General features: G+C 48.3%; 1 protein-coding gene across 3 annotated transcripts in view; it reads left to right on the top strand.

Moving 5' to 3' along the window:
• Positions 1 to 24,803, top strand: part of ATP6V1C2 (ATPase H+ transporting V1 subunit C2) — a 60,813-nt gene that overhangs the window by 20,469 nt on the left and 15,541 nt on the right. For 2 of the 3 annotated variants that reach the window (XM_033176560.1, XM_033176561.1), the window contains exons 4-5: positions 11,126 to 11,211; positions 20,797 to 20,891. In XM_033176560.1, the coding sequence (XP_033032451.1) occupies positions 11,126 to 11,211; positions 20,797 to 20,891 (181 nt within the window). Of the gene's footprint in view, positions 1 to 11,102; positions 11,212 to 20,796; positions 20,892 to 24,803 lie in introns of all 3 variants that reach the window. The other variant, XM_033176562.1, reaches the window with a different exon arrangement.

The following is a 24,803-nucleotide window of genomic DNA, read 5'->3' as shown; positions in this document are numbered from 1 at the left end:
GGCTTATCCGGAGCGCGCGTGCTAGTACCTGCTTTCACGGACGTAGACTGGCTTTAGGGGAATGCTGGGGGTCAGGACCAGTTGACATTGTGGCCACCATTGAAGTGATCTGGGACAAGCTTCTGGGTCTCTGTGCACTCCATTTCCTCAGCTCTAGGGGCCTTGGCTTTGTGTGTGGAGCATTCAGATATAAATCCTTAGTGCTTTTCTGAGGGCAAAGAGAAGCTCCCAGATGCCCTCCCTCCGACCCTGCCCTGTAACCTGGTTGTACTCTTCCCAGGCATCTGGGTTCCTCCCTCCCTCCTTCCCTCCTTTCTTCCCTCTCTCCTTCCTTTCTTCCTTCCATGGACTTCCTTCTGTGGAGTCTCGCCCTGTGGCTTAGGCTGGAGTGAAGCGGCGCGATCTTGGCTCACTGCAATCTCCGCCTCCTGGGCTCAAGCAGTTCTCCTGCCTCAGCCTCCCGAGTAGCTGGGATTACAGGCACCCACCACCACACGCAGCTAATTTTTGTATTTTTAGTAGAGACAGGGTTTGGCCATGTTGGCCAGTCTAGTCTCCAACTCCTGACCTCAGGTGATCTGCCCACCTCGGCCTCCCAAAATGCTAGGATTACAGGTGTGAGCCACCATGCCAGCCTTTCTGGGTAATTTCTGACAACCAAACAACTCTATCCTGCGTTTGCCAGAATTTTCCAGAAAATCCAGGGAGGGGGGAAAGCTTTCTCTTTGGTGTTGCATAGACTTGCCCTCAGGATCCTCAGAACCTGTATCTACTGCTCCTCAGCGGGAGAGCTGGAGGTGGGAGACCCAACCCTTCTTTCTACAAAGAAGGGAGCGGCCTGTGCAGTTTGCAGGGCAGAGCCCCTGGAGACATTTTGTCTTAAGGCCACTTAAGAATCTTCTCTGCTGGGCCCTGTGATCTGTGGCCTCAACTATTCACCCCTGATTCCAGCCCTCTTGCTGGGGTACAAGGCTTCTGGGCACCTGCCGGCTGCTCCTCTCCTCATACCCCCGGACTGGAAGAGTCCCGGGGGCCCTGCATGGCAGGAATGTCCTGGCTGTGGGTGCAGAAGAAGAGTGAAACAGATCTCAGGAGGCCCGCTCACCGTTGGGATTGAAGCCCTTCAGCCATCCTCTACCCCAGGGCCATTCTACCGCCCCTGAACGCCTTGGGGCCCAGGGTTAGAAATCATCAGGGCTAAGAGGTGCCCCCGTAGTCTTTGTGGAAAGGAAGGAAAGGGCATGTTCAGTACAGACCTGCCACAGGCAGATTTGTGAAACTCCCCGGCGGCCCCTTCTCACCTGATTCCCCACCACAGCTTGCCTGTATCTAGAGACTGCCTGCCCAGCACCCAAAGGCCTGCAGTCCCTACCTGCCCTGCCTCACACCTGGGCAATGCCCCCCACTCCTCCCACCCCCAGCTTACTCAATATCTTCCCTTGGGGATTCCCCAGATGACTATCAAGGTAAGGGGCTGGACCTGAGTAGCGTGCCCTTGTCTTCCTCCTTTATTTACTCATTGCTTTTCTATTTGAATTACCATGATTGACTTTTTGTTTTTTGAAACAGGGTCTTGCTCTGTTGCCCAGACTGGAGTGCAGTGATTCAATCACTCCTCACTGCAACCTGCCTCACCCTCTTGAGTTGCTGGGACTACAGGCACACCCCACTACCCATGGCTAATATTTATTTATTTATTTATTGTAGATACAAGGTCTCACTATGTTGCTCAAGCTGATCTCGAACTCCTGGGCTCAAGTGATCCTCCTGTCTTGGCCTCCCAAAATTAGGCGTCACCACGCCTAATTTTTTTGTATTTTTGGTAGAGACGGGGTTTCACCGTGTTGGCCAGGATGGTCTCGATCTCTTGACCTCGTGATCTGCCCACCTCAGCCTCCCAAAGTGCTGGGATTACAAGCATGAGCTATCGCACCCAGATGATTTTTAAGAATATGAGTTTATTACTTTAAAATGTATTTTTATCATTTATTACCATTTGTTTATTTATTTCTTTTTTTTTTCTCAGACGGAATTTCATTCTTGTTGCCCAGGCTGGAGTGCAATGGCACAGTCTCAGTTCATTGCAACCTCGCCTCCCAGGTTCAAGCGATTCTCCTGCCTCAGCCTCCTGAGTATCTGGGTGCCTGCCACCACACCCAGCTAATTTTTTTTGTATTTTTAGGAGAGATGAGGTTTCACCATGTTGGCCCGGCTGGTCTTGAACTCCTGACCTCAGGTGATCCACCCACCTTAACGTCCCAAAGTGCAGTGATTATAGGCATGAGCCACTGTGTCCAGCCTATTTGTTACCTTTTTAACCTTTTTTTTTTTTTCAGAGTCTCACTCTGTCACCCAGGCTGGAGTGCAGTGACACGATCTCAGCTCACTGCAACCTCCACCTCCCTGATTCAAGCGATTCTCCTGCCTCAGCCTCCCAAGTAGCTGGGGCTACAGGCTTGCACCACAACACCCTGGTAATTTTTGTATTTTAAGTAGAGACAGAGTTTCACCATGTTGGCCAGACTGGTCTCAAACTCCTGACCTCAAGTGATCCACCTACCTCTGCCTCCCAAAGTGCTGGGATTACAGGCATGAGCCACCACGCCCGGCCAACCATTTTTAAGTATACAGTTCAGTGGCGTTAAGTACATTCACACTGCTGTTACAACCGTCACCACCCTCCACCCGTAGGACTTTTTCCATCTTGAAGAACTGAAACTGTATTCATTAAACAGTGACTCCTCATTTCCTCCTCCCCCAGGCCCTGGCAACTACCTTTCTACTTTCTCTCTGTATGAATTAGACTATTTTAGGTACCTCCTATGAATGAAATCATATAGTGTTTGACCTTTTCTGGCTGGCTTATTTTACTCAGCATAATGTCTTGAATGTCTTTAATGTCTTACAGCATGTGTCAGAATTCCCTTCCTTTTAAGACTGGCCAGTGCCGCATTGTATGGACACACCACATTCTCTGTCTCCACTCAGCCATTGATGGATGCTTGGGTCGCTCCCACCTTTTAGCTGTTATTTTTTTGTTTTTGAGATGGAGTTTGTGACCTCTACCTCCTGGGTTTAAGTGATTCTCCTGCCTCGGCCTCCCGAGTAGGTGGAACTACAGGTGTATGCCACCACACCCGGCTAATTTTTGTATTTTTAGTAGAGATGAGGTTTCACCATGTGGACCAGGCTGGTCTCAAACTCCTGACCTCAAGTGATCTGCCCACCTTGGCCTCCCAAAGTGCTGGGATTACAGGTGTGAGCCACTGAGCCCGGCCTTGACTAATAGCAGCACTAATAGTGCTGCTATGTTTATTCTTATTAGTTATTTATTATTTATTTTGTTATGGTTTACTATTTTATTTTCAGTTTCTCTTATTTCCTTTTTTTTTCTTTGTTTTTGAGACAGTCTCCTTCTGTCACCCATCCTGGAGTGCAGTGGTTCAATCTCAGTCCACTGTAACTTCGACCTCCCGGGTTCAAGTGATTCTTGTGCTTCAGCCTCCCAAATACCTGGGATTACAGGTGCCCACTGGCACGCCAGGCTAATTTTTGTATCTTTAGTAGAGACGGGGTTTCACCATGTTGGCCAGGCTGGACTGGAACTTCTGGACCTCAAGTGATCTGCCCACCGTGGCTTTCCAAAGTCCTGGGGTTACAGATATGAGTGACTGCGCCCAACCGTAGTCTTGTCTTTTCTATTTGCAAAAGTAGTATGTTTTTAACAAAGCATAGTATTACATAAATTCATGGAAATTGCAGGTCTCCATTCTTATATCCATGAATATAATAGCCAGTGTTAACAGTTTGGTTTCTTTTCTTTTAGGATTCTTATTTGGGTATATGCTGACATAATTTTTTAAGTGGGGTTATATGCTTTACATGCTTAAATGCTTTATTTTGACCCAATTTCAAATTTCCAGAAAATGTGAAAGACAATGAAAAGAATTGTCAGCCGGGCGCGGTGGCTCACACCTGTAATCCCAGCGCTTTGGGAGGCCAGGGCAGGTGGATCACCTGAGATTGTGAGTTCCAGACCAGCCTGACCAACATGCAGAGATCCCGTCTCTACCAAAAATACAAAACTAACTGGGCATGGTGGTGCACGCCTGTAGTCCCAGCTACTCGGGAGGCTGAGGCAGGAGAATTGCTTGAACCCGGGAGGTGGAGGTTGTGATGAGCCAAGATCGTGCCATTGCACTCCAGCCTGGGCAGCAAAAGTGAAACTCAGTCTTAAAAAGAAAAAAAAGAGAGAGAGAAAAGAAAAGAATTTTCATATACTTTTACCACATCTGCTTTCTCTCTGTTTCTGTCTCTGCTTCTTTTTTCTCTCTCTTTCTGAACTCTGAACTCTTCAACAGTAAGTTGCAGACATGATGTTCATTTACCTCTAAAAACTTCAGGGTGTGTTTCCTAATAACAAGGACATCCTTTTATGTACCTTAGTATGATGATCAAAATCAGAAATGCAATACTGGTACTCGGTCTACAGATTCACTGCTTGTCTCAATAGTGTGCTTTCTAAGCTGGGGACAGTGGCACATTTCTGTAGTCTCAGATCCTCAGAAGGCTGAGGCGGGAGGATCACTTGAGGCCAGGAGTTTGAGACCAGACCAATCTGGACCACACAGCAAGAAACCATCTCTTTAAAAAAGAAAAAAGCACACTTTCTACCAAAATAAAATGTCATATTTTCTCAGATAATAGTAAAAACTAAGATGACTTCCTGTCTTCTGTAATAAATTGTCATGTCTCTTTGGCCTTATTTAAACGGGAACACTTACACAGACTTTTTGACTTTCTTTTTTTTTTTTTTCTTTTTTTTTTTTGAGACGGAGTCTCGCTGTGTTACCCAGGCTGGAGTGCAGTGGCACGATCTCGGCTCACTGCAACCTCTGCCTCCCAGGCTCGAGCAATTGTCCTGCCTCAGTCTCAAACCTTTCCAGCCTAAATCTGGAAGGGTTTAGGGTTACAGTAGCTGGGATTACAGGCATGCACCACCACACCTGGCTAATTTTTGTATTTTTAGTAGAGAGGGGTTTAGCCATGCTGGCCTGGGTGGTCTCGAACTCCTGACCTCGTGATCCACCTGCCTTGGCCTCCCGAAGTACTGGGATTACAGGCGTGAGCCACTGCACCCGGCCTTTTTGACTTTGATGGCTCTGAGTTTTTTAAGTGTTTAGGTCAGATATTTTGTAAAATGTTCCTTAATTTGAACTCGTGCTGCTTCCTCATGGCTAGACTGAGGTTATGCAGTTTTGGCAAAACGCTGCAGAGATGATGATGTTTTCCTCAGTGCATCACGGGAAGCACACAGCATTGGTCTTTTCCATGTGTGTGATGTTAACTTTGGTCACTTGACTAAGGCAATATCTGCTTAAATTTTTTTTTTTTAATGAGGTAAAAGATACATACAGTGAAATGTACACATCTTAAGTGAACAGGCTGGGGAGTTTTGACAAAGAAGTCTCATCCATCAGTGTAACCAACATCCCAATCAAGGTCTTTATATATTGTTTACAGTGGCTTTTTTAATTAAAAATATGGTTTGTCCATCTTTTATGGGTTAATATAAATTTTTTTCCCCGGCATTTCACATAAAGCTGCCAGAGTTTACTTTAGACTAACATGGAAGAGCTAATTTCCATGGGCCTTGGAATAGCGTCGGTTTATGATCAATTTATGCTTCGACACTAGCTTACCGTGTAGGGTGGCCTTTAGCTCTCTAAGTCTTCATTTTTTTCATCTCTAAAATGGGGATGTCACTTAGCTCAAAACATTATCTCAAGAATGGAGTCTTCTGGCCAGATATGGTGGCTCACGCCTGTAATCCCAGTGCTTTTGGAGGCCTGGGGGGGGTGGATCGCCTGAGGTCAGGAGTTCGACACCATCCTGGCCAACATGGTGAAACCCCGTCTCTACTAAAAATACAAAAAATTAGCTGAGCGTGTTGGCAGGCGCCTGTAATCCCAGCTACCAGGGAAGCTGAGGCAGGAGACGGAGGTTGCAGTGAGCCAAGATCGCGCCGTTGTACTCCAGCCTGGACAACAAGAGTGAAACTCTGTCTCAGAAAAAAAAAAAAAAAAAAAAGAATAGAGTCTTCAAAACACGTAAAAAATCATATATATCAATAAATAAAAAATTTTTTAAAAGAGGCTGGGTATGGTGGCTCAATGCCTGTAATCTCAGCACTTTGGGAAGCCGAGGTGGGAGAATCACTTGAGGCCAGGAGTTCAAGACCAGCCTGGGCAACATAGCAAGACCCTGGCCCTACCAAAAAAAAAACTTTTTAAATGAACAAGCCAGGAAAAAACCAGCAAAATATATGAATATGCTATTCACAGAAGAAGAAAATAGCCTTTTATAGAGCCAAACATGAGAAAAGATGTTCCAGCCTCACTGATGATCAAAGAAATGCAAATAAAAGCAACAATGAGATATAATTTTTCAGATATCAGATTGGCAGAGATTACAAAGATTCATAATACCTATGTTGGCAAGGGTTTAGGGAAGCAGGCAGTCTCATATGCTGGGGTGTGAGTGTACACTAGCTTTGTACATGTGTAGGGTAGTTTAGTCTTGCTTGTTAAAACTATAAATGTTCATACTCTTAATTCCAGAAGTTCCTTTCTTAGCAACTTATTTTTTCTTTTTAAATGCATTTTTTTAAAATGCATTTTTCTTTTTAAAAATACATTTATTTATTTTTAAACAAAGTTCAGCTTTCTGATCTGGACAACTTATTTTTTATATATGCCTGCACAAGTGAGCAAAATGTATGTATTATTGTGATACCATATCAAAGTGGCAACAACTCAAATGTCCAATCGTAGAGAATTTGTTATGATACAGCTATGAAGTGAAATATGGTACAGTAAATGAAAGGAATGAGGAACCAGTCTTCTCCCGTGAAAAGGTGTTCACAACCAACTGTAGACTGAAAAAAAGTACATTTAACACAGTATCTAGACTCTTAGTTCCCTTTCAATGAGAAAAATTTTCCAATTCAGTAATATTGCAATTCACTGATGAGCATCGTTAATGATCACAGCTAAGTCAGGACTGTTTGTGTTATGTGGAACAAGGGTTTTTTCTAGCAGTAGAGCTTCATCAGACCGTGTTATTCGGAGACGTTTCTGGTGTCATGTATATGGCTACGGGCCACACTTCTGTGTAGTTAAAGACTTCACAGAAGGGCAAGTGTGGTAGCTCATGCCTGTAATCTCAGCACTTTGGGAGGCCGAGGCAGGTGGATTGCTTGAACTCGGGGGTTTGAGACCAGGCTGGGTAACATGGTGAAATCCCGTCTCTACCAAAAATACAAAAATTAGCGGGGCTTGGTGACAGGTGCCTGTAGTCCAGCTACTCAGGAGGCTGAGGCAGAAGGATCGCTTGGACCTGGAAGGTGGAGGTTGCAGTGAGCCGAGATAGCACCACTACACTCCAGCCTGGGCGACGGGGTGAGACCCTGTCTCAAAAACGAAAAGCAAACAAAACAAAACAAAAACTTCATAGAAGCTAGGACGAGGAGCACTAAAGAGTCATTAGCGAAATGATGAGTGAGTTCTCTTCTTAGGTCTGTTAGGACAGAAAAAAGTAGGGGTGCCAGAATTCATTGATTCATTCATCAGACGTTGCTGAGCAGCTGCTGTGAGTCAGGCACTATGGTAGGTGCTGGATGTATGTAAACAAATAACTACTCAAAATATTATAGGGGATGTGGTGATAGGAGACAGCAACTCCCACAGGTCGCTGTAAGGATAAAGGAGGAACCATTGGCAGCACTAAAATAGGAGCTCCGAAAGAGCAGGGACTTTGTTTTGCCCATGACGTTTTAGAACAGTGCTTGGCACATAGTAGTTGTTTGATGTATGAAATTTGCTAAATGAATAAACGAATGAATTCATGGAGTCAGGGTCCCAACAGATAGCAGAAGATCCACTTGCAAATTATGCCAGGGATAATTTGAGGAGGAGCTCCTTATAGGGAGACAGAGTTATGTGTGGGCTACAGGAGAATCACAGGAACCATGCAGGAACCCAGGCTGGTGGAGAGACATTGTCACAACCTCTAGGCTGGCAGGGACCAGAGGATTGAGGTCACTGGAACTGGGAGGGAACCAGACTCTCCCTCCCTCTGATCTCCTGCCAAATCTACCCAGGAATCATGGGGCAGAGAACCCAAAACAGTCCACCCAGATTGCCTAGAGCGTATCTCAAGGTGTCTCTCACAGACTCTGATACCTTACAATGGTATCGGGCACCAAACTCCAGGAAGAATCCTGTGAGATAAGGAGTGTCATCCCCATTTTACAGCTGAAAACTGTAAAAATGTGAAAACATTTTGCAGACGAAACTGAGATTAGTTAGGTAACCTACCCGAGGTTATAATCAGTAAGACGCTATTAGCTACTGTTCTAAGAAATGCCATCATCCTGGTGGAGATTTAATCCCAGGATGGGCCACAGTGACGGGAAAGATAGCAGTGTGGCCTGATGGCCAAGAGCCTCACTTTTGGAGTCCACATAATGACTGGATGGTTGGAAGGGATGGGGCAAATTACTTCTCTGGGTCTCAGTTTCTCCATCTGTAAAATGAGATGATACCCAACTTTTGGGAATTTTTGTGAGGATTAAATGAGGCAATGATTATAGAATGTCTGATACTTGGTCAGCTCTACTAAATAATAGGTGATATCAGAAGATGACCTTAACTCTGTCTGGCTGGGCTCAGTGACTCATGCCTGTAATCTCAGCAATTTGGGAGGCTGAGGCCTGAGGATCACTTTAGCCCAGGAGTTCAAGACCAGCTTGGGCAATATAGTAAGACCTTGTCTATACAAAAAAATTTAAAAATTAGGTGGAGGATCACTTGAGTTTGGGAGGTCAAGGCTGCAATGAGCCGTGACCACACCACTGTATTCCCATCCTACCTGGGTGACAGAGCGACATCCTGCCTTAAAAAAAAATAAAAGAAGCCAGGCACGGTGGCTCATGCCTGTAATCCCAGCACTTTGGGAGGCCGAGGCGGGTGGATCACGAGGTCTGGAGATCAAGACCATCCTGACTAACACGGTGAAACCCTGTCTCCACTAAAAATACAAAAAAATTGGCTGGGCGTGGTGGTGGGCACCTGTAGCCCCAGCTACTTGGGAGGCTGAGGCAGGAGAATGACATGAACCCGGGAAGCGGAGCTTGCAGTGAGCTGAGATCCGGCCACTGCACTCCAGCCTGGGTGACAGAGTGAGACTCAGTCTCAAAAAAAAAAAAAAAAAAGACCTTAACTCACATAAACCATGCAAGTGTTAAGCCTTTGGAAATATGCCAGAATATGAAATGTGTTCCCTCTTGGGTGGGGGAGTATGGTTGTCCAATTTTTGTTAACTACTTTATACTTGTATTTTTCCATTTTTGACCATGAACACGTGACTTTGGGAGTCAGGAAAGCAAGGTGCTACCTCTCCTCCTTCCTTTGCTTTTATCAGGGCATCCCATGTCCCTGCCTCTGGGCTCTGGTCCGAGTGGCCAGGGTGGCCAGCGTCTTCAGCAGTGGAAGATCTTGTACTCCATGTAGGATTCAGTGACTTGAGTCTGCTCTTCCTGCAAACACCACCTCCCTCCTGAGGGCGGGGAGAATGTGGAGAGAGAGCCTGAGGCAACAATTTGGATCCTCATAACTTTCAGACTTTGATCCTAGTTTGACTTGTTTTCCAACTGGAGTTCTAATGGCTCAGCCTCCTGGAGCAGACTCTCCTTGCTATGAGATGATTGGTTATGTCAATATTCATGATAATCCTGTAAAATGAATATCATCCACATTTTATAGGTAAGAGAACCGAGGCTCAAAGTAATTACATCAGTTTGGCTAAAATTGGCAGGGTGCGATGACTCACACCTGTAATCCCAGCACTTTGGGAGGCTAAGGCAGGTGGCTCACTTGAGGTCAGGAGTTCGAGACCAACCTGGCCAACACAGCAAAACCCCGTCTCTGCTAAAAACACAAAAACTAGCTGGGTGTGGTGGTGAGCCCTTGTAATCCCAGCTACATGGGAGGCTTAGGCAGGAGAATCACTTGAACCCGGGAGGCAGAGCTTGCAGTGAGTTGAGATTGTGACGCTGCACTCCAGCCTGGGCAACAGAGCAAGACTCTGTCTCCAAAAAAAAAAAAAAAAAAAATTGGCTAAAATCCTACATTTGGTAATTGACAGAGCTGTGGCCAATTTGAGTCCTTTTGCCTTCAAATGCTGTATTTTCTGAAGCCTTCAGTATGTTTTTCAGAAACAAAAAGTTTTAATGTTCTAATTATAAAAGCAATACCTGATTATAATTGGACAATATGTAAAGTAGGAAAAACACTTTCATGTCATCGTAGTCAGTGTCCGTACTGCCTGTAGGAGTTTGTATCTTGGTATTTTTCCAACATTCTAAGGCAAGCCTTGTTCCACAGTATCAGGAATTCTTTGAAGCTTTATATTCAATGGCTCCCTAATACTCCCTCAGCTGGATGTGCCATCATTTACTTAAACAATTCCCTATTGTAGGACCTTCCAGTTGTCTCCAATTCTTTACTGTCAGCAGCGTGCTACAAAGAACATCGTTTTATTCAGAAAGCTTTTTCCATTTGTCCCCTTTCCTTAAGATAGCTTCCCAGAAGTGGAATTACTGGTTCAAATGTTATTAGCATTTTTTTTTTTTTTTTTGAGATGACGTCTAGCTCTGTCACCCAGGCTGGAGTGCAATGGTGCGATCTCTGCTCACTGCAAGCTCCGCCTCCCGGGTTCAAGTGATTCTTCTGCCTCAGCCTCCCGAGTAGCTGGGACTACAGGTGCCCGCCACCACACCTGGCTAGTTTTTGTATTTTTAGTAGAGACGGGGTATCACCATGTTGGCCAAGATGGTCTCTATCTCTTGACCTAGTGATCTGCCTGCCTTGGCCTCCCAAAGTGCTGGGATTACAGGTGTGAGCCACCATGCCTGGCCGCTGTTGGCATTTTAACCGTCTTCATACATCTTGCCAAATTATTCCCCCAAAGGGTGTCACCGGCTACTTTTCCTGCCAGCAGCATGTGACAGTATTTTGAGGACAGCTTCCTACTCTAACCAGCTCTTTTTTTTCTCTCTCCAAAGCCTCATAAGAAGAATGGCTCAGAGCGTGGTGGAAGTCATGGAGGACTCAAAGGGGAAGGCCCAGGAGCACCTCCTGGCAAACGGAGGTAGGTGGGGCGGCCCTCTGGCGTGGAGCGCAATCTCCCAGCTCCGTCTAGACCAGAGTCACCCTCGCTGTGGCCACACAGCAATCACCAAGATGGCCCAGGCCTCAGTGGACGCTCTGGATTGACAGGTTGGGCAGAGGCTCTGCACTCACTTTTATTTATTTATATTATTATTATTTTGAGACAGTCTCCCTCTGTTGCCCAGGCTAGAGTGTGGTGCAATCTTGGCTCACCGCAACCTCCGCCCTCCGGGTTCAAGCAATTCTCCTGTCTCAGCCTCTTGAGTAGCTGGGACTACAGGTACCCGCGGCCACGCCTGGCTAATTTTTGTATTTTTAGTAGAGACAGAGTTTCACCATGTTGGCCAGGCTGGTCTCAAATTCCCAACCTCAAGTGATCTGCCCAGCTTGGCCTCCCAAAGTACTGTGATTACAGGCATGAACTACCATGCCCGGCCAATTTTTATTATGATTATTTTCTGAGACGTGGTCTTGCCCAGGCTGGAGTGCAGTGGTGTGATCATAGCTCAATGCAGCCTCAACCTCTCAGGCTCAAGGGGTCCTCCCACCTCAACCTCTTGCTCACCACCACGCCTGGCTAATATATATATAATATATATATTATATATATATTTATATATTATATATTATATATATATATATATATATATATATTTTTTTTTTTTTTTTGAGATGGAGTTTCGCTCTTGTTGCCCAGGCTAGAGCGCAATGGCACGATCTTGGCTCATAGCAACCTCCGCCTCCCGGGTTGAAGCGATTCTCCTGTGTTCAAGCGCTTCTCCCGCCTCAGCCTCCCGAGTAGCTGGGATTACAGGCATATGCCACCATGTCTGGCTAGTTTTGTATTTTTAGTAGAGACAGGTTTTCTCCATGTTGGTCAGGCTGGTCTCGAACTCCAGACCTCAGGTGATCCACCTGCTCCAGTCTTCCAAAGTGCTGGGATGACAGGAGTGAGCCACCGTGCCCAGCCACGCCTGGCTAATATTTTTTATTTTTTGTAGAGATGGGGTCTCGCAATGTTGCCCACACCAGTCTTAAACTCCTGGGCTCAAGCGATCCTCTTGCCTTGGCCTCCCAAAGTGCTGGGATTCCAGGTGTGAGCCACGGTTCCTGGCTGGTGCACTGCTTTTAGCTCATCAGCACTGCTAGGTTTGGAAGTTATGCCGCTTCCTAAGTTCACGGCTCTGCAGTTCCGCCTCTACTCTCACCGGCTGGTGAACTCCTCAGAGGGTTGCAAATGAACACAGGGTCAGGGGGCTCAGCCCAGCTCCTACTGTTTGCCCCTCTACCCTCTCCAGAGCCACCACTCTCCCAACCTGGGCAATTCTGCCCCCTCACCTCACCCTCACCGATTTATCCCTTTGCCCAAACCAGGTATGAAAAATGCCTTCCTGTGCTGAGGAAGGCCTCCAGCCAGTCTTCAACTGCCATCCAGTAAATAAGAACAGAGGCTGTGCCCTGAAGGCTCCCTGCAGTGTAGTCACGTTGGGAATGTCTGCCTCCCCGGTGCTGATAGGAGGAACCTTTAGATTCCAATGATGTTTTGGTTCATTAACTGTGTGCATGCTGTTTCAGTGCATTTAACGTGTGCAAGGCAAAACCTTTGAGACTTTGGAAACTTTAGAATTAAATATTTAAATATCTGTAGAGATGATTAAACTTACATGATTCTATACATATATATTGAAAATGAGAGTAGAGATAATACTGGGCCAGTGTGGTGGCTTACGCCTGTAATCCCAGCATTTCAGGAGACTGAGGCGGGTGGATCACCTGAGGTCAGGAGTTCAAAACCAGCCCAGCCAACATGGTGAAAACCCCATCTCTACTAAAAAATACAGAAAAAAGTAGCTGGGCGTAGTGGTGCACACCTGTAATCCCAGCTACTTGGGAGGCTGGGAGAGGATAACTGCTTGAAACAGGGAGGCGGAGATTGCTGTGAGCCAAGATCGCACCGTTGCATTCCAGCCTGGGTAACAGAGTGAGACTCTGTCTCAAAACAAACAAACAAAAAATAACAGCGATAGATAATACTGTATGTTTACTGTAGCTTTTCCATGTTTAGAAATATTTAGATATGCAAATGCTATGTGTTACAGTTGCCCACAGTATTCAGTACAGTCACATGCTCTACAGGTGTGTAGCCCAGGAGCAGCAGGTTCTGCCAGATAGCCTAGGTGTGTAGCAGGCGATACCACCTGGGTTTTTGTAAGTGCCCTCTGTGATGTTCACACAATGACAAAAATCTCCTAATGACACATTTCTCAGAATGTATCCCTGTCATGAAGCAATGCATGACTGTACACACTATATGTTTATAATAAAATTTATATCCTTTGTTATAAATATAACATATATTCATACTTTTCCCTTCTGAAAACATGAGGAGACTTTTTGAGACAGAGTCACACGCTGTCACCCAGGCTGGAGTGCAGTGGTACAATCTCGGCTCACTGCAACCTCCGCCTCCTGGGTTCAAGCGATTCTCCTGCCTCAGCCTCCGAGCAGCTGGGACTACAGGCGCCAGCCACCACGCATGGCTCATTTTTGTATTTTTAGTACAGACCAGGTTTCTCCATGTTGGCCAGGCTGGTCTTGAACTCTTGACCTCAGGTGATCCGCCAGCCTCGGCCTCCCAAATCCCAAAGGATTATAGGCGTGAGCCACCGCACCTGGCCAGGGGAGACTTTATTTGGCTGTTTAAGTTGACAAATTGAAACGTTCCTACCCCACCTGTGATCTTGGCTTTGTATGTCTATGTGGCTTAATAACTCCACCTTATTATATTGCAGGCTTGAAAGAAAAAATGAAATGTTTAAAGAGTAGGTTATGCGTTGTTTGCTGTGTCTGTGCTCGGCGTGATGCCCGCATGTCCCGGGAAGGTGGAATCTCGGTCTGGTTGTAGGGGTGCAGTGATCAAGTTACCACGATTTCTCAAGTAACAACCTTGTAACTTGGCCACAATATCCATATGACACAGATAACCACCGTCTCGTCCCCTCCCCTCTTTGTCGTATTACCCCTGCCTCTCCTGAGCAGCACTGCATGCCACTGGAAGCTGGGAACGCTTTGACCTTGTGGAGTTCAAGGTGAACTGTCTCTTTCTGCATGTGGTCTGCTTCTTGCTTTGATGCTGACGTAGTGTCCTAACTGCCTGCTCTTTGAGCCTGTCTGTTTTATGGACACTGGAAGCTTAAACTCCAAGCTTCACTTTGGGTGGCCTTGATGGGATTCAGACATATAAGGAGCCTCTGGGCAGTCCCGGTGCCCAAACAGGTCTTTCCTTGTGTGAATGTTGGAGGGAGTCATTTGCTTTGGATTTTCTCCAACCCGCTCAAACTGGTGAAATCAAAAATAGCAAATCATTTTAGGTTGAATAAAAATCTTTAGAGATTGGCAGTTATCAAATGCCTTCCCAAATGCAGTCTGTTTGTCACACTGAGATTTTTTGCTGATGCTAAGAAAAAAATCACCTTGTCAAGTTAACCAAACGGGTCTGATTTCCCAGAAGGTCACTCCTCGGGTCCAGGACTGCAAGGCTGACTTCAGGTAGAGAGCTACTTTTCTACATAAACAACGGAGGAACTTTAGCTTATATTAAAATAGCGATCAAAATGCTTATTTTTTTGCAAAATTAATGTAACCTTAAGTTAGATGTTATTATTATGCAGTATCCATCCCCAATCCTGATGGTACCAGCAGTGGCCTCTCTTCTCAGGAGGAAAAAATTCAGCTTCGTTTGTTGAATGGGCTTTATGACCTCTGTGCCTCCTGTGAGTCGGGTCTCAACTTCCCAAGACTAGAGTTAGTAAAGCACATTCTGAAGCCTAGAGGCTGTAGAGAGGCTGAGGTGGGAGGATTGCCTGGGCCAGGAGTTCAAAGCTGTGGTACACTGTGATTGTGCCTGTGAATAGCCACCACACTCCAGCCTGGACAACACAGCAAGACCTTGTCTCTTAAAAACAAACAAACCAACAAGCAAACAAAAAATACAGCATGTGCCATAAACCAGGCCAGAGAGCCCTTTTTTTTCTTTTTCTTTTTGAGACAGAGTCTCGCTCTGTCGCCAAGCTGGAGTGCAGAGGTGCAATCTCTCACTGCAACCTCTGCCTCGTGGGTTCAAGCGATTCTCCTGCCTCAGCCTCCTGAGTAGCTGGGACGACAGGCGTGCACCACCATGCCCGGCTAATTTTTGTATTTTTAGTAGAGACGGGGTTTTACCATGTTGGCCAGGATGGTCTTGATTTCTTGACCTTGTGATTCACCTGCCTCAGCCTCCCAAAGTGCTGGGATTATAGGCGTGAGCCATCGTGCGAACCGAGGGGCCTTTTTAAACTTAGTTTGACTTGGGCTTTCCCAGTGTTACCTGAATGAGGAAATCTTTCTCTTCTGCAGGGCACCCAGGAACTAGTGATTGACAGGATGAACCAGAGGCGCGCATTGTTGCATTTTAATCCTATCTCCTCCTGGGACAATTAGGGCACCACTGCTCGCAGCCGGTCAGACCTGGTCCAAAAGTCACTTCTGAATTTCCCTTTTCTCACCTGTAAATGGACTGAATGGCTTCACAGGCTCTTGGCTTCACCAGGACCTGTTGTTTCTGCTTGTTCCTTGCCTCTAGTTGAGCTGGGAGCAGGGAGGGACACAGACAGCTTTGACTGCAGCCAGGGCTGGCAAACACACCTTGCCCAGCCTGGGCCCCAGAATGTCCGCAGAAGACAGAAACCCTCGAGGCTTGTCTGGCTTGCTGGGCGATGGGCCACAGCCTGGTTGGTCACCATCCCTCATGCTGCTGCCTGCCGGGCAGGCCTTGGTTTGGTTCTCGGACAAGACCGTCATGGCTCAAGAGTTGCCAGGCTGTGCAGAGTGTGTTTTGATGAGGGGTGAGCCTGCCTGCGTCATGGTCTGATTTCATGGGCCCTCAGCCCAGGTCTGCGTTACCCCCTCTGAGGCCCAGGCTTTAGTGACTACAGCCCAGGCAGGGGAGGCAAGGCCTGTGTGTTCCAAGCTGCCGAGGGCAAGCTGTGGTACTGTGAGTAGAGAAGGCCAGAGGGGCTGGGCACGGTGGCTCACACCTGTAATCCCAGCACTAAATGGGTGTCTCAGCCTCATTCTGACAACGAGAAGTCTAGCTCTGTCAACTAGAGACATTTAATCAAAGGAGACTCCTCTATTATCTCACAATAATTCTGGGTCACTTTGCTCAGAGAGGTCAAGGAGCTTATATCAGGTCACACAGCCAGTAAAAGTCAGAACTGGCATTTAAATGTGGGCCTTACTGGTTCGAAAGCCCTAGTTCCTACCATTGTTTTACTGGCTCGCAAATACCTCTCAGCAATTTTTCATTGGCTTGTGGTGAAATCAGAAAAATAAAGACACGCAGTATTTTTTTTTCTTTTTGAAAAAAATACATAAATCTTATTTTAAAAAGCAAGATCTGGCTGATCACGGCGGCTCATGCCTGTAATCCAGCACTTTGGGAGGCTGAGGCAGGCGGTTCACCTGAGGTCAGGAGTTTGAGACCAGCCTGGCCAATGTGGTGAAACCCTGCCTCTACTAAAACTACAAAAATTGGCCAGGTGTGATGGCGTGTGCCTGTAATCCCAGCTACTTGAGAGGCCAAGGCAGGGGAATTGCTTGAACCCTGGAGGCAGAGGTTGCAGTGAGCCGAGATGGTGCCACTGCATTCCAGCCTGGGCAACAGAACGAGATCCATTTCAAAAACAAACATAGAAGACCAGAGGGATGGCAAAGGGCCGTCCTCAGGCAACGTTCTTTCCAAAGGCAAGATGCATGGACAGGGAAGGGCTTGGATGCCTGACCCGGGGCAAGGCTCAGTGTACACGGCTGGAGCTGGTGTTCAAGACATGTGAAAGATGAGGAGGAAGTCACAGTCACACACCCAGAAGCTTCTGGAGGCCCCTGCAGGGAGACATCATCTCACACTTCCCTGAGCATCTGTCAGTACCAAGCACATGCTGGGCATGTGGAGGCGATGCACAGCCTTCACCTTCTGGAAGCCACAGCCTTGCTGGGGACAGACTCTTAGTGCCACATGCGCTGTGATGGAAACAAAGACCAAGCTTCAAGAAGCAGGTTCAGTCTTGGAGGAGTTATAGGGCAGGGATGCTGCAGATGGAAAGGGAGACCTCAGCCCTTTGGTTTGAATGCCATGAAGGCCTTGGACTTGGTGCAAATGGCCAGAGACACAAGCTTGATCTGAAATGTATCTCTTTCAAGCCACGTAGACAGTGCAAGCTGATACCACAGTCATGGTTGCCAGGAGGAGTCTGTCAGTATTTTGAGCATGTTTATGGAGCACTTGCTCTGTGCAGGGCACTGTGACAGGCTCTGGGAGCACAGAGACCAGTGAGTCACAGTCACTGTCCTTGAGGAACCTGAGACAGCACAAGGAGTGGAGTTCAGGCCAGCAGGAGCAGGGACAGTTGGGCCACCCCTGGAAGGAGCTGGTCTTTCCCTGTCCTACATTTTGAAGGACAGGGGCAGCCATGAGAGGAGAGTGGGAAGTTGTGGGGACTTGCCTGGGATTTCAGAGGGGATGAGGTAGGAGGTGGAGGGAAGAGATGGATGGGATGGCACACACCGCCTTGCCATCTCCCAGAGGGCATGAGGTAGGAGGTGGAGGGAAGAGATGGATGGGATGGCACACACCGCCTTGCCATCTCCCAGAGGGCATGAGGTAGGAGGTGGAGGGAAGAGATGGATGGGATGGCACACACCGCCTTGCCATCTCCCAGAGGGCATGAGGTAGGAGGTGGAGGGAAGAGATGGATGGGATGGCACACACCGCCTTGCCATCTCCCATCCTGGGCTGCCGCTTGGTGCCTTGAGACTGGTTCCTGGCTTGTGGGATGGCTCTGGGCCCATGGTGGGAGGTGAACTTGCCTGTGCTTGTGCAATGGGGTCCTGGAGGTGAGTTTCGCTTCTGTTCCTGCCGCAGGAGGAGTCCTCCCAATCCTCCTGGTTACCTTCTGACCACTTCCTGCTCTCACTTCCTCCCCAGCCTGCACCCTTGCTACAAGGTCATTCCCACTGTGTGTGGCAATATCAAAACCTGTATTAATACCCAAACTAATACCAATGTCTGAGTCAGCCTGGACTGCTGTCACAAAATACCACTGACTTGGCAGCTTAAACCACAAACTAAGATCGGACAACCTGGTTTCTCCTGAGGGCTCTCTGCCTGGCTTGTAGATGGCCACCTTCTTGCTGTGTCGTCCCATGGCCTTTCCTTGGTGCCTGCGTGAGGAGAGAGAGAGCACGGATCCAACACTCTGCTGTCCCTTCTTACATGGCCTCGAATTCCATTGGATCAGGGTCCCACCCTTAGTGCCTCAGAGGTACTCTTGTCAACAGGCCAGGACTTGCCATGTTAATTCCAACACCAGCGTCCTAAGTCTGTAAAACAAATTCTCCCAAAGACGTCCTTCGAGTCCCGGTGGTCTAGAAGCTGTCTGAGTGTGGTTCCTGGGCAGGTTCCACCTGCTGCATGACTGTGTCCACTTAGTGGATGTGGCAGGGAAGGGAGCTGTGGTCCTGCCATGGGCCAAGCAGGGCGTTAGGTGTTTCATGCATTGTCTCCCTTTATCCTGGAGTTTCCATAGCTTGCTCTGTGCCAGTTTCCTCATCTGTAAATTGAGATCATCATAGGGTTTGAATAGTGTTGAAGAATAAATTAAATGGAATAATTTATGTGTCTTGGCCCAAGGTCAGCAGCAGTAAGTGCCAGCTGCTTTAATGGTCATTGTCACCATCATCGTCCTGTTATCTTCAGGCCTTTCCTATATCTCACACGCTGGCATTTCTTCCCCAGCCCGGTTTCCTCCTCTGTGTCCCATTTCATTCCCATCTGCTTCTTGGGGACCTATCCACCCACATGTCAAACTCAAGCTTGTCCCAGGCAGAACTTGCCTCTTCTCCTCCGTCCCCATCCCTCCCACCTCCATGGCTGCCCGGCTTAGTGTACTTCTCTCCCTCCACCCAGCCACCCAATGGGAAAGCTGGTGGCACCAGGCCCGCGTCATTGCCTTGCACCCTGTCCAGTGGCTCCTCCCCTGTCCTCCTTTTCCCTCCCACGGCCCCTCCCACTCCTCTTGGCACCACCCTCTCCCTCCCACGTTCCTGCTTGCTTCTCCCCTGGAGCCTCCTCCATGCCAGCCTCAGAGGACTCCCCCAGAGTGTGTGAGCATCCCCAGCCTGCTCCCCTTGGTCGGCTGGAGTCTTAATTGGTGACCCCACTGGCCGCCACTGGCGGGGTTGGAGGAATCTCAGTCCAATTCCCGTGCCAGGGGCTGAGTGGGTGGGATCTAGTGTTGTTTTTGGCACTCGGTGAAGTGCAGACATGACCCTTGGTGACCGATCCTACCCCTTCCTGTTCAGCGTCTGTCCACACTCCCTCTTCTCTGACTCACAGTGCCCTGAGCACATAGCACTGCCAGCCCTCCTTGCCTGACACCCAACGCCCTCCATCACTGGCCACATGGCTGCCTCCTCTTCCCCTTAGCCTCCGCGTGAATACCATGTCTGTGTCCCAGTGGAGGGTCTCCATCCTCCCTAGCAGGAGCCGGCGCCAGCTCTTTGTCCTCCCTTAGCACTCCAGGAGGTTATCGCCGGGCCCCCAGCTCTCTGTGGTGTGTCTGCCTAGGGGTCTCCCTGTGGACCTTGGGCAGGGCATGGTGTCTAGTGTGTGTCCCCAGCAGGGTGATGGGTGTGGAGTGAGCGTGACAGTCCCCTTTCATGCACCAGGATAGACCGGGAAGTGCAGGTGCACAGGGAGCCCGGTCTGGGACATCCGCCATAGGAAGGGCCCTCTGCCAGGGGTGCAGGAATTCCAGGGGCCACTGTGGCCCTGCAGCTTCTGGGGAATTTCCCGCTCTTCCATAGACCGGCGTATTAAAAGAGGTCAGGTCCTGGGGCAGCTGGCCCAGGTAGCTCTCTTTAAGCGTGTGGTGAACTAATCTGAAGAGAGCAGGCAAGGTGCCACTCCGCTGTGTCTCAGGTACGGAAATGGATTCTCTCCTAGCCTAAGGGTTGAGTCAGCTAAGGTTTATTTAGTGTTACTTCTTTCTGACCTCAATTCCGGGGCTCTCTCCACCCCACACCTGGTTAGAATGAGCCAGAGACATTCTGAAGGCAGCGGGTTTGGTGGAAAGAAAAGAAAAAAAGGAAATGCGTGAAAACACTGGTGTGGTCTGTTCATCAGAGACTTTTCTCTAAATAGCATATACTGAAAAATGCACCTCCCTGCCATTTAATATAAACCACAGTCACAAAGTCCAGTATTTTGCTAATGTGGAAAATGCCTTCTTTGAAATGGACAGTGAGGGTTGAAACTGTCTAGTGCTTGGGCTGACAGCTCCCACGGGCTCACAGCTCCCTGCTCCCACAGGGAATGTTTGCTTTCCCGAGCCCTGTGCCTGCCCATCGGCGTTGCCCGTGATGGCTGCCTTCATGTCCACGGTGATGCTTGACTTGGGATTCTGAAGTCTCGATCGTGGACGCAGAGCGCAGGCTCATGTGTTGAAATGTGTTTGTATTCTTCCAGTTGACTTAACATCCTTTGTGACCCACTTTGAATGGGACATGGCCAAATACCCTGCCAAGCAGCCGCTCGTGAGCGTGGTGGACACAATAGCCAAGGTGAGAAAAGGGACTGCTCTGGGGGACACCTGACTGGTGGGTCAGGCGGGCAAGAGCCTGGGGTCTGAGCCTGGGTAGGGCCCCCCTGTCAACAGCCTCAGCCTGCCCTGACTGGGCCTCTGGGTTTCTGAGGGGTGGCCTCCTTCCATGCAGCGGGCAGGTTTGGGGTTTTAGGGCAGCCCTGGACAGAGAAAGAGTCAGTCCCCTGGCCTCCCCTCGAGGGCCCAGCACCCGTTCACTTGCTGCTCCACTTCTTTTTTCAAAAGTTACTGATGGTGGCCAGGCACGGTGGCTCACGCCTGTAATCCCAGCACTTTGGGAGGCCAAGGTGGGTGGATCACAAGGTCAGGAGTTCGAGACCAGTCTGTCCAATATGGTGAAACCGTCTCTACTAAAAAATACAAAAATTAGCTGGGCGTGGTGGCACGCACCTGTAGTCCCAGCTAGTCGGGAGGCTGAGGCAGGAGAATCGCTTGAATCCGGGAGGCGGAGGTTACGCTGCTCTCCAGCTTGGGCAACAGAATGAGATTCCATCCCCCCACCAAAAAAAAAAAGTTACTAATGGTGAAGGCAGCTCCCCCATCATCTACTCCTAGGAACCTGACACCTCTAGTCCCCAGGGGATTGTTCACCTGCAAAGCTATTTGCTTTAAGTGGAGAGTTTGGCTTGGGAGCCCTCACCTCTTGAGACACTGCACCAGCTCTTCGCTCTCCACTTGTGACAATGGAGAGGCAGTAAGTGTCCCAACAGTCCTCTGTCCTGTTCAACAATGGCCTCCACTCCACTTGAAAAATGAACACCCTGTGACTCGAGTCCCAGGGGATGCTGTGGGCACCTGGAGCCGGGTGACTTCTCTGTATCATCACTGACGGCGAGAGTGACAAGGACTGTGAGACTGAGGCTGATGGTTTCTGATGGCCTAGCCCTCCCTTCTGCCACAAAACACTGAGCCCCTAATGTGTCCCGTCTCCTGCTGGCCCTCATGGCTGTGGGAGAGTCTCAGCCTGGGCCAGGAACAAAGGCGCCCAGTTCTCTACTGTGACTGTGGCCAAGGGTCAGGGTGGAGCTGGGCCTCTGACCTGTCCTCTGGCAACTCCTGCAGGTCTCCTGGAAAGTAGGGTGGGGCCAGAAAGCTCGGGAATCTGGGTGGAGCACCTCAGGGGCTGCTAACATCAAAGGGGCCCAGGCCCCTGCTGGAACGATCAGGCAGTGATTCTGGAAGGCCCTTCAACGAGGGGCTGCCCAGAGCACCTGTGCCAGGTGTTCCCTTCAGAGGGCGCTGTGCATGTCCACCAAGGAACTGGAAGCACACGGTGGCTGGTGGGGCTGGCCCTTCCCTGCCTCACCATGGGCCAGTTTGGGATTCTCTGAGTCCCAGGGATGCCAGACTCAGTGTGGAGGGCCCCTGGAGCACATGGAGGGGGCAGAGGGGCTGTAGGGAAGACCTGGCTTCTCCAGTCCAGAGCACCCTAAGAGCGCCTTTAGCAGGAAGAAAGGAGGGCACTGGTTTGGTGGCATTCCAGATGTGCCCGAGACTGTGCTGGGCTCTCTTACTATCCACCTCATGCCATGGGGTGGACATCGCTTTCCTCTGAGTGCAGAAGAGGAAGCTGAGGTGTTGAGTGCACGATCCAGGGCCTGCCACAGTTGGAGTATTATGCCGGGATGGGGATGCAGGTCTTGGGGACCAGAGCCTGTGGGTTGACTGTGTGCGTGGTACCAGTTCCCAAGGAAGCCCTGGACTGGCCCCACCATGAAGAAGCAGCTCCTGGCGGGAGCAGGGGCAGAGGCTCCGGGGTGTTGGCTCCCTCAGTCCTTCCTACACCGGGAACACAGTGTGACACCCCCCGCCTCAGCCTCGTTCTGCCAATGAGAGGTCTCAATCTGTCAACTAGAGACATTTAGTCAAAGGAGACTCTATTATCTCACAATAATTCTGGGTCACTTTGCTCAGAGAGGTCAAGGAGCTTATATCAGGTCACACAGCCAGTAAAAGTTAGAACTGGCATTTAAATGTGGGCCTTACTGGTTCCAAAACACTAGTTCCCACCATTGTTTTACTTGCTCCCAAATACCTCTCAGCAATTTTTCATTGACTTGTGATGAAATCAGAAAAATAAAGACAAGCAGTATTTTTTTTTTTTTGCCTTTTTTTCCCCCAAAAATATACAAATCTTATTTTAAAAAGCAAGATCTGTGGATTGTACCCATGTCAGTTTCCTGGTTATGATACTGCACTATGATGGTATGGTGCAGAATAGTATAGTGTGGTTGTATAGGACAGTACGGTATAGTAATAGAGCTGTATAGTGCAGAATAGTAATCATATAGTTATATAGTTGCATAATGCTGTATACTATATAGTATCACAGTATACTTCTATAGTGCAGAAGAGTTTAATATAGTTGTATAGTCGTACAATATAGTTGCAATATAGTATGCAGTTGTATAGTGCAGAATAGTATAGTTGTATAGTGAGGTGTGGGAAATCACTGTGGGAAACTGCATGGAGAGTACTTAGGATTTCTGTGTACTATTTTTGCAACATCCTGTGAATCTATAATCGTTTCAAACTTGAAAGTTTTAAAAATTATTATAAAAAGATGAATTTTATAAAAAAACAAACATGGCAAAATGTAAAGAGAAAAACATTTAGTTTTTATCTTTAAAATAATCACTTTAAATCTTTAATTATCATTTTTATCATTTTATTATTATTACTATTTTTGAGACAGAGTCTCACTGTGTTGCCCAGCCTGGAGTGCAGTGGTGAGATCTCGGCTCACTGCAGCCTCCACCTCCTGGGTTCAAGCAATTTTCCTGCCTCAGCCTCCTGAGTAACTAGGATTATAGGCACACATCACCATGCCCAGCTAACTTTTTTGTATTTTGAGTAGAGACAGGATTTCACCATGTTGCCCAGGCTGGTCTCAAACTCCTGAGCTCAGGCAATCTGCCCACCTCAGCCTCTCAAAGTGCTAGGATTTCAGGCATGAGCCACCGTGCCTGGCCCATTTTATTATATATATTTTTTGAGACAAAGTCTCACTCTGTCACCCAAGCTGGAGTGTAGTGGCGCGATCTCAGCTCACTGCAACTTCCGCCTCCCGGGTTCAAGCAATTCTCCTGCCTGAGCCTCCTGAGTAGCTGGGGTTACAGGCGTCCACCACCATGCCCAGCCAATTTTTGTATTTTTAGTAGAGACAGGGTTTTACCATGTTGGCCAGGCTGGTCTCAAACTCCTGACCTCAGGTGATCCTCTCGCCTCGGCCTCCCAAATTGCTGGGATTATAGGCATGAGCTACCTTGCCCAGCCTACCATTTGAATATAATCATTTAATTTAATCGTTTTTATCATTTTATTTATATTTAATTATTTTATCTTTAAAATTATTTTATGATTTTATCTTTAAAATAATAAAATCATTCGAGCTGTGATCATCACCCCCATTCCCTTTATTCTCCCAAAAGGTAACCAATGTTTAAAAGTTTACAATGGATTCATCCATGTATAAAAATGTATATATTTAGACTAAAGCTGTTGGCATTCTTTGGAGCACCCATTTTCTTCATCTATTGACTCTTGAGGTTCTCCCGTCAGCAGCCGTGTGCTGGCCTGTAGCATTTGTGGATGGCCGTGGTGTAAATGCTCCCGCCGTGGCCGGCTGCCTAAGCTGGTGGGGTGTTACTGCATGGGGCTGCGAGGAGGGAATGGGAAGGAGCCTGGCACAGTCGGCTCTCAGCACTGGCATTATCCGCGCTCTGGAACAAATGGGGAACCTGAGCCAGTCGGCCAGAAAGCAGGAGGGCGTGGCTTGAGCCTGGGCCTGTCTTGTTTCTGTCCACTGCACCTCCTTGCCCCTGCCAACACATGCGAGGGATATTGGCACAGCCGAGCCAGGAGATGTGGG

Source organism: Trachypithecus francoisi, unplaced genomic scaffold, assembly GCF_009764315.1.
Source record: "Trachypithecus francoisi isolate TF-2019V2 unplaced genomic scaffold, Tfra_2.0 Lachesis_group17, whole genome shotgun sequence".
NCBI lineage: Eukaryota > Metazoa > Chordata > Mammalia > Primates > Cercopithecidae > Trachypithecus > Trachypithecus francoisi.
Note: the sequence above shows the minus strand (reverse complement) of the source record. Positions and strands in the feature narration are given on the sequence as shown.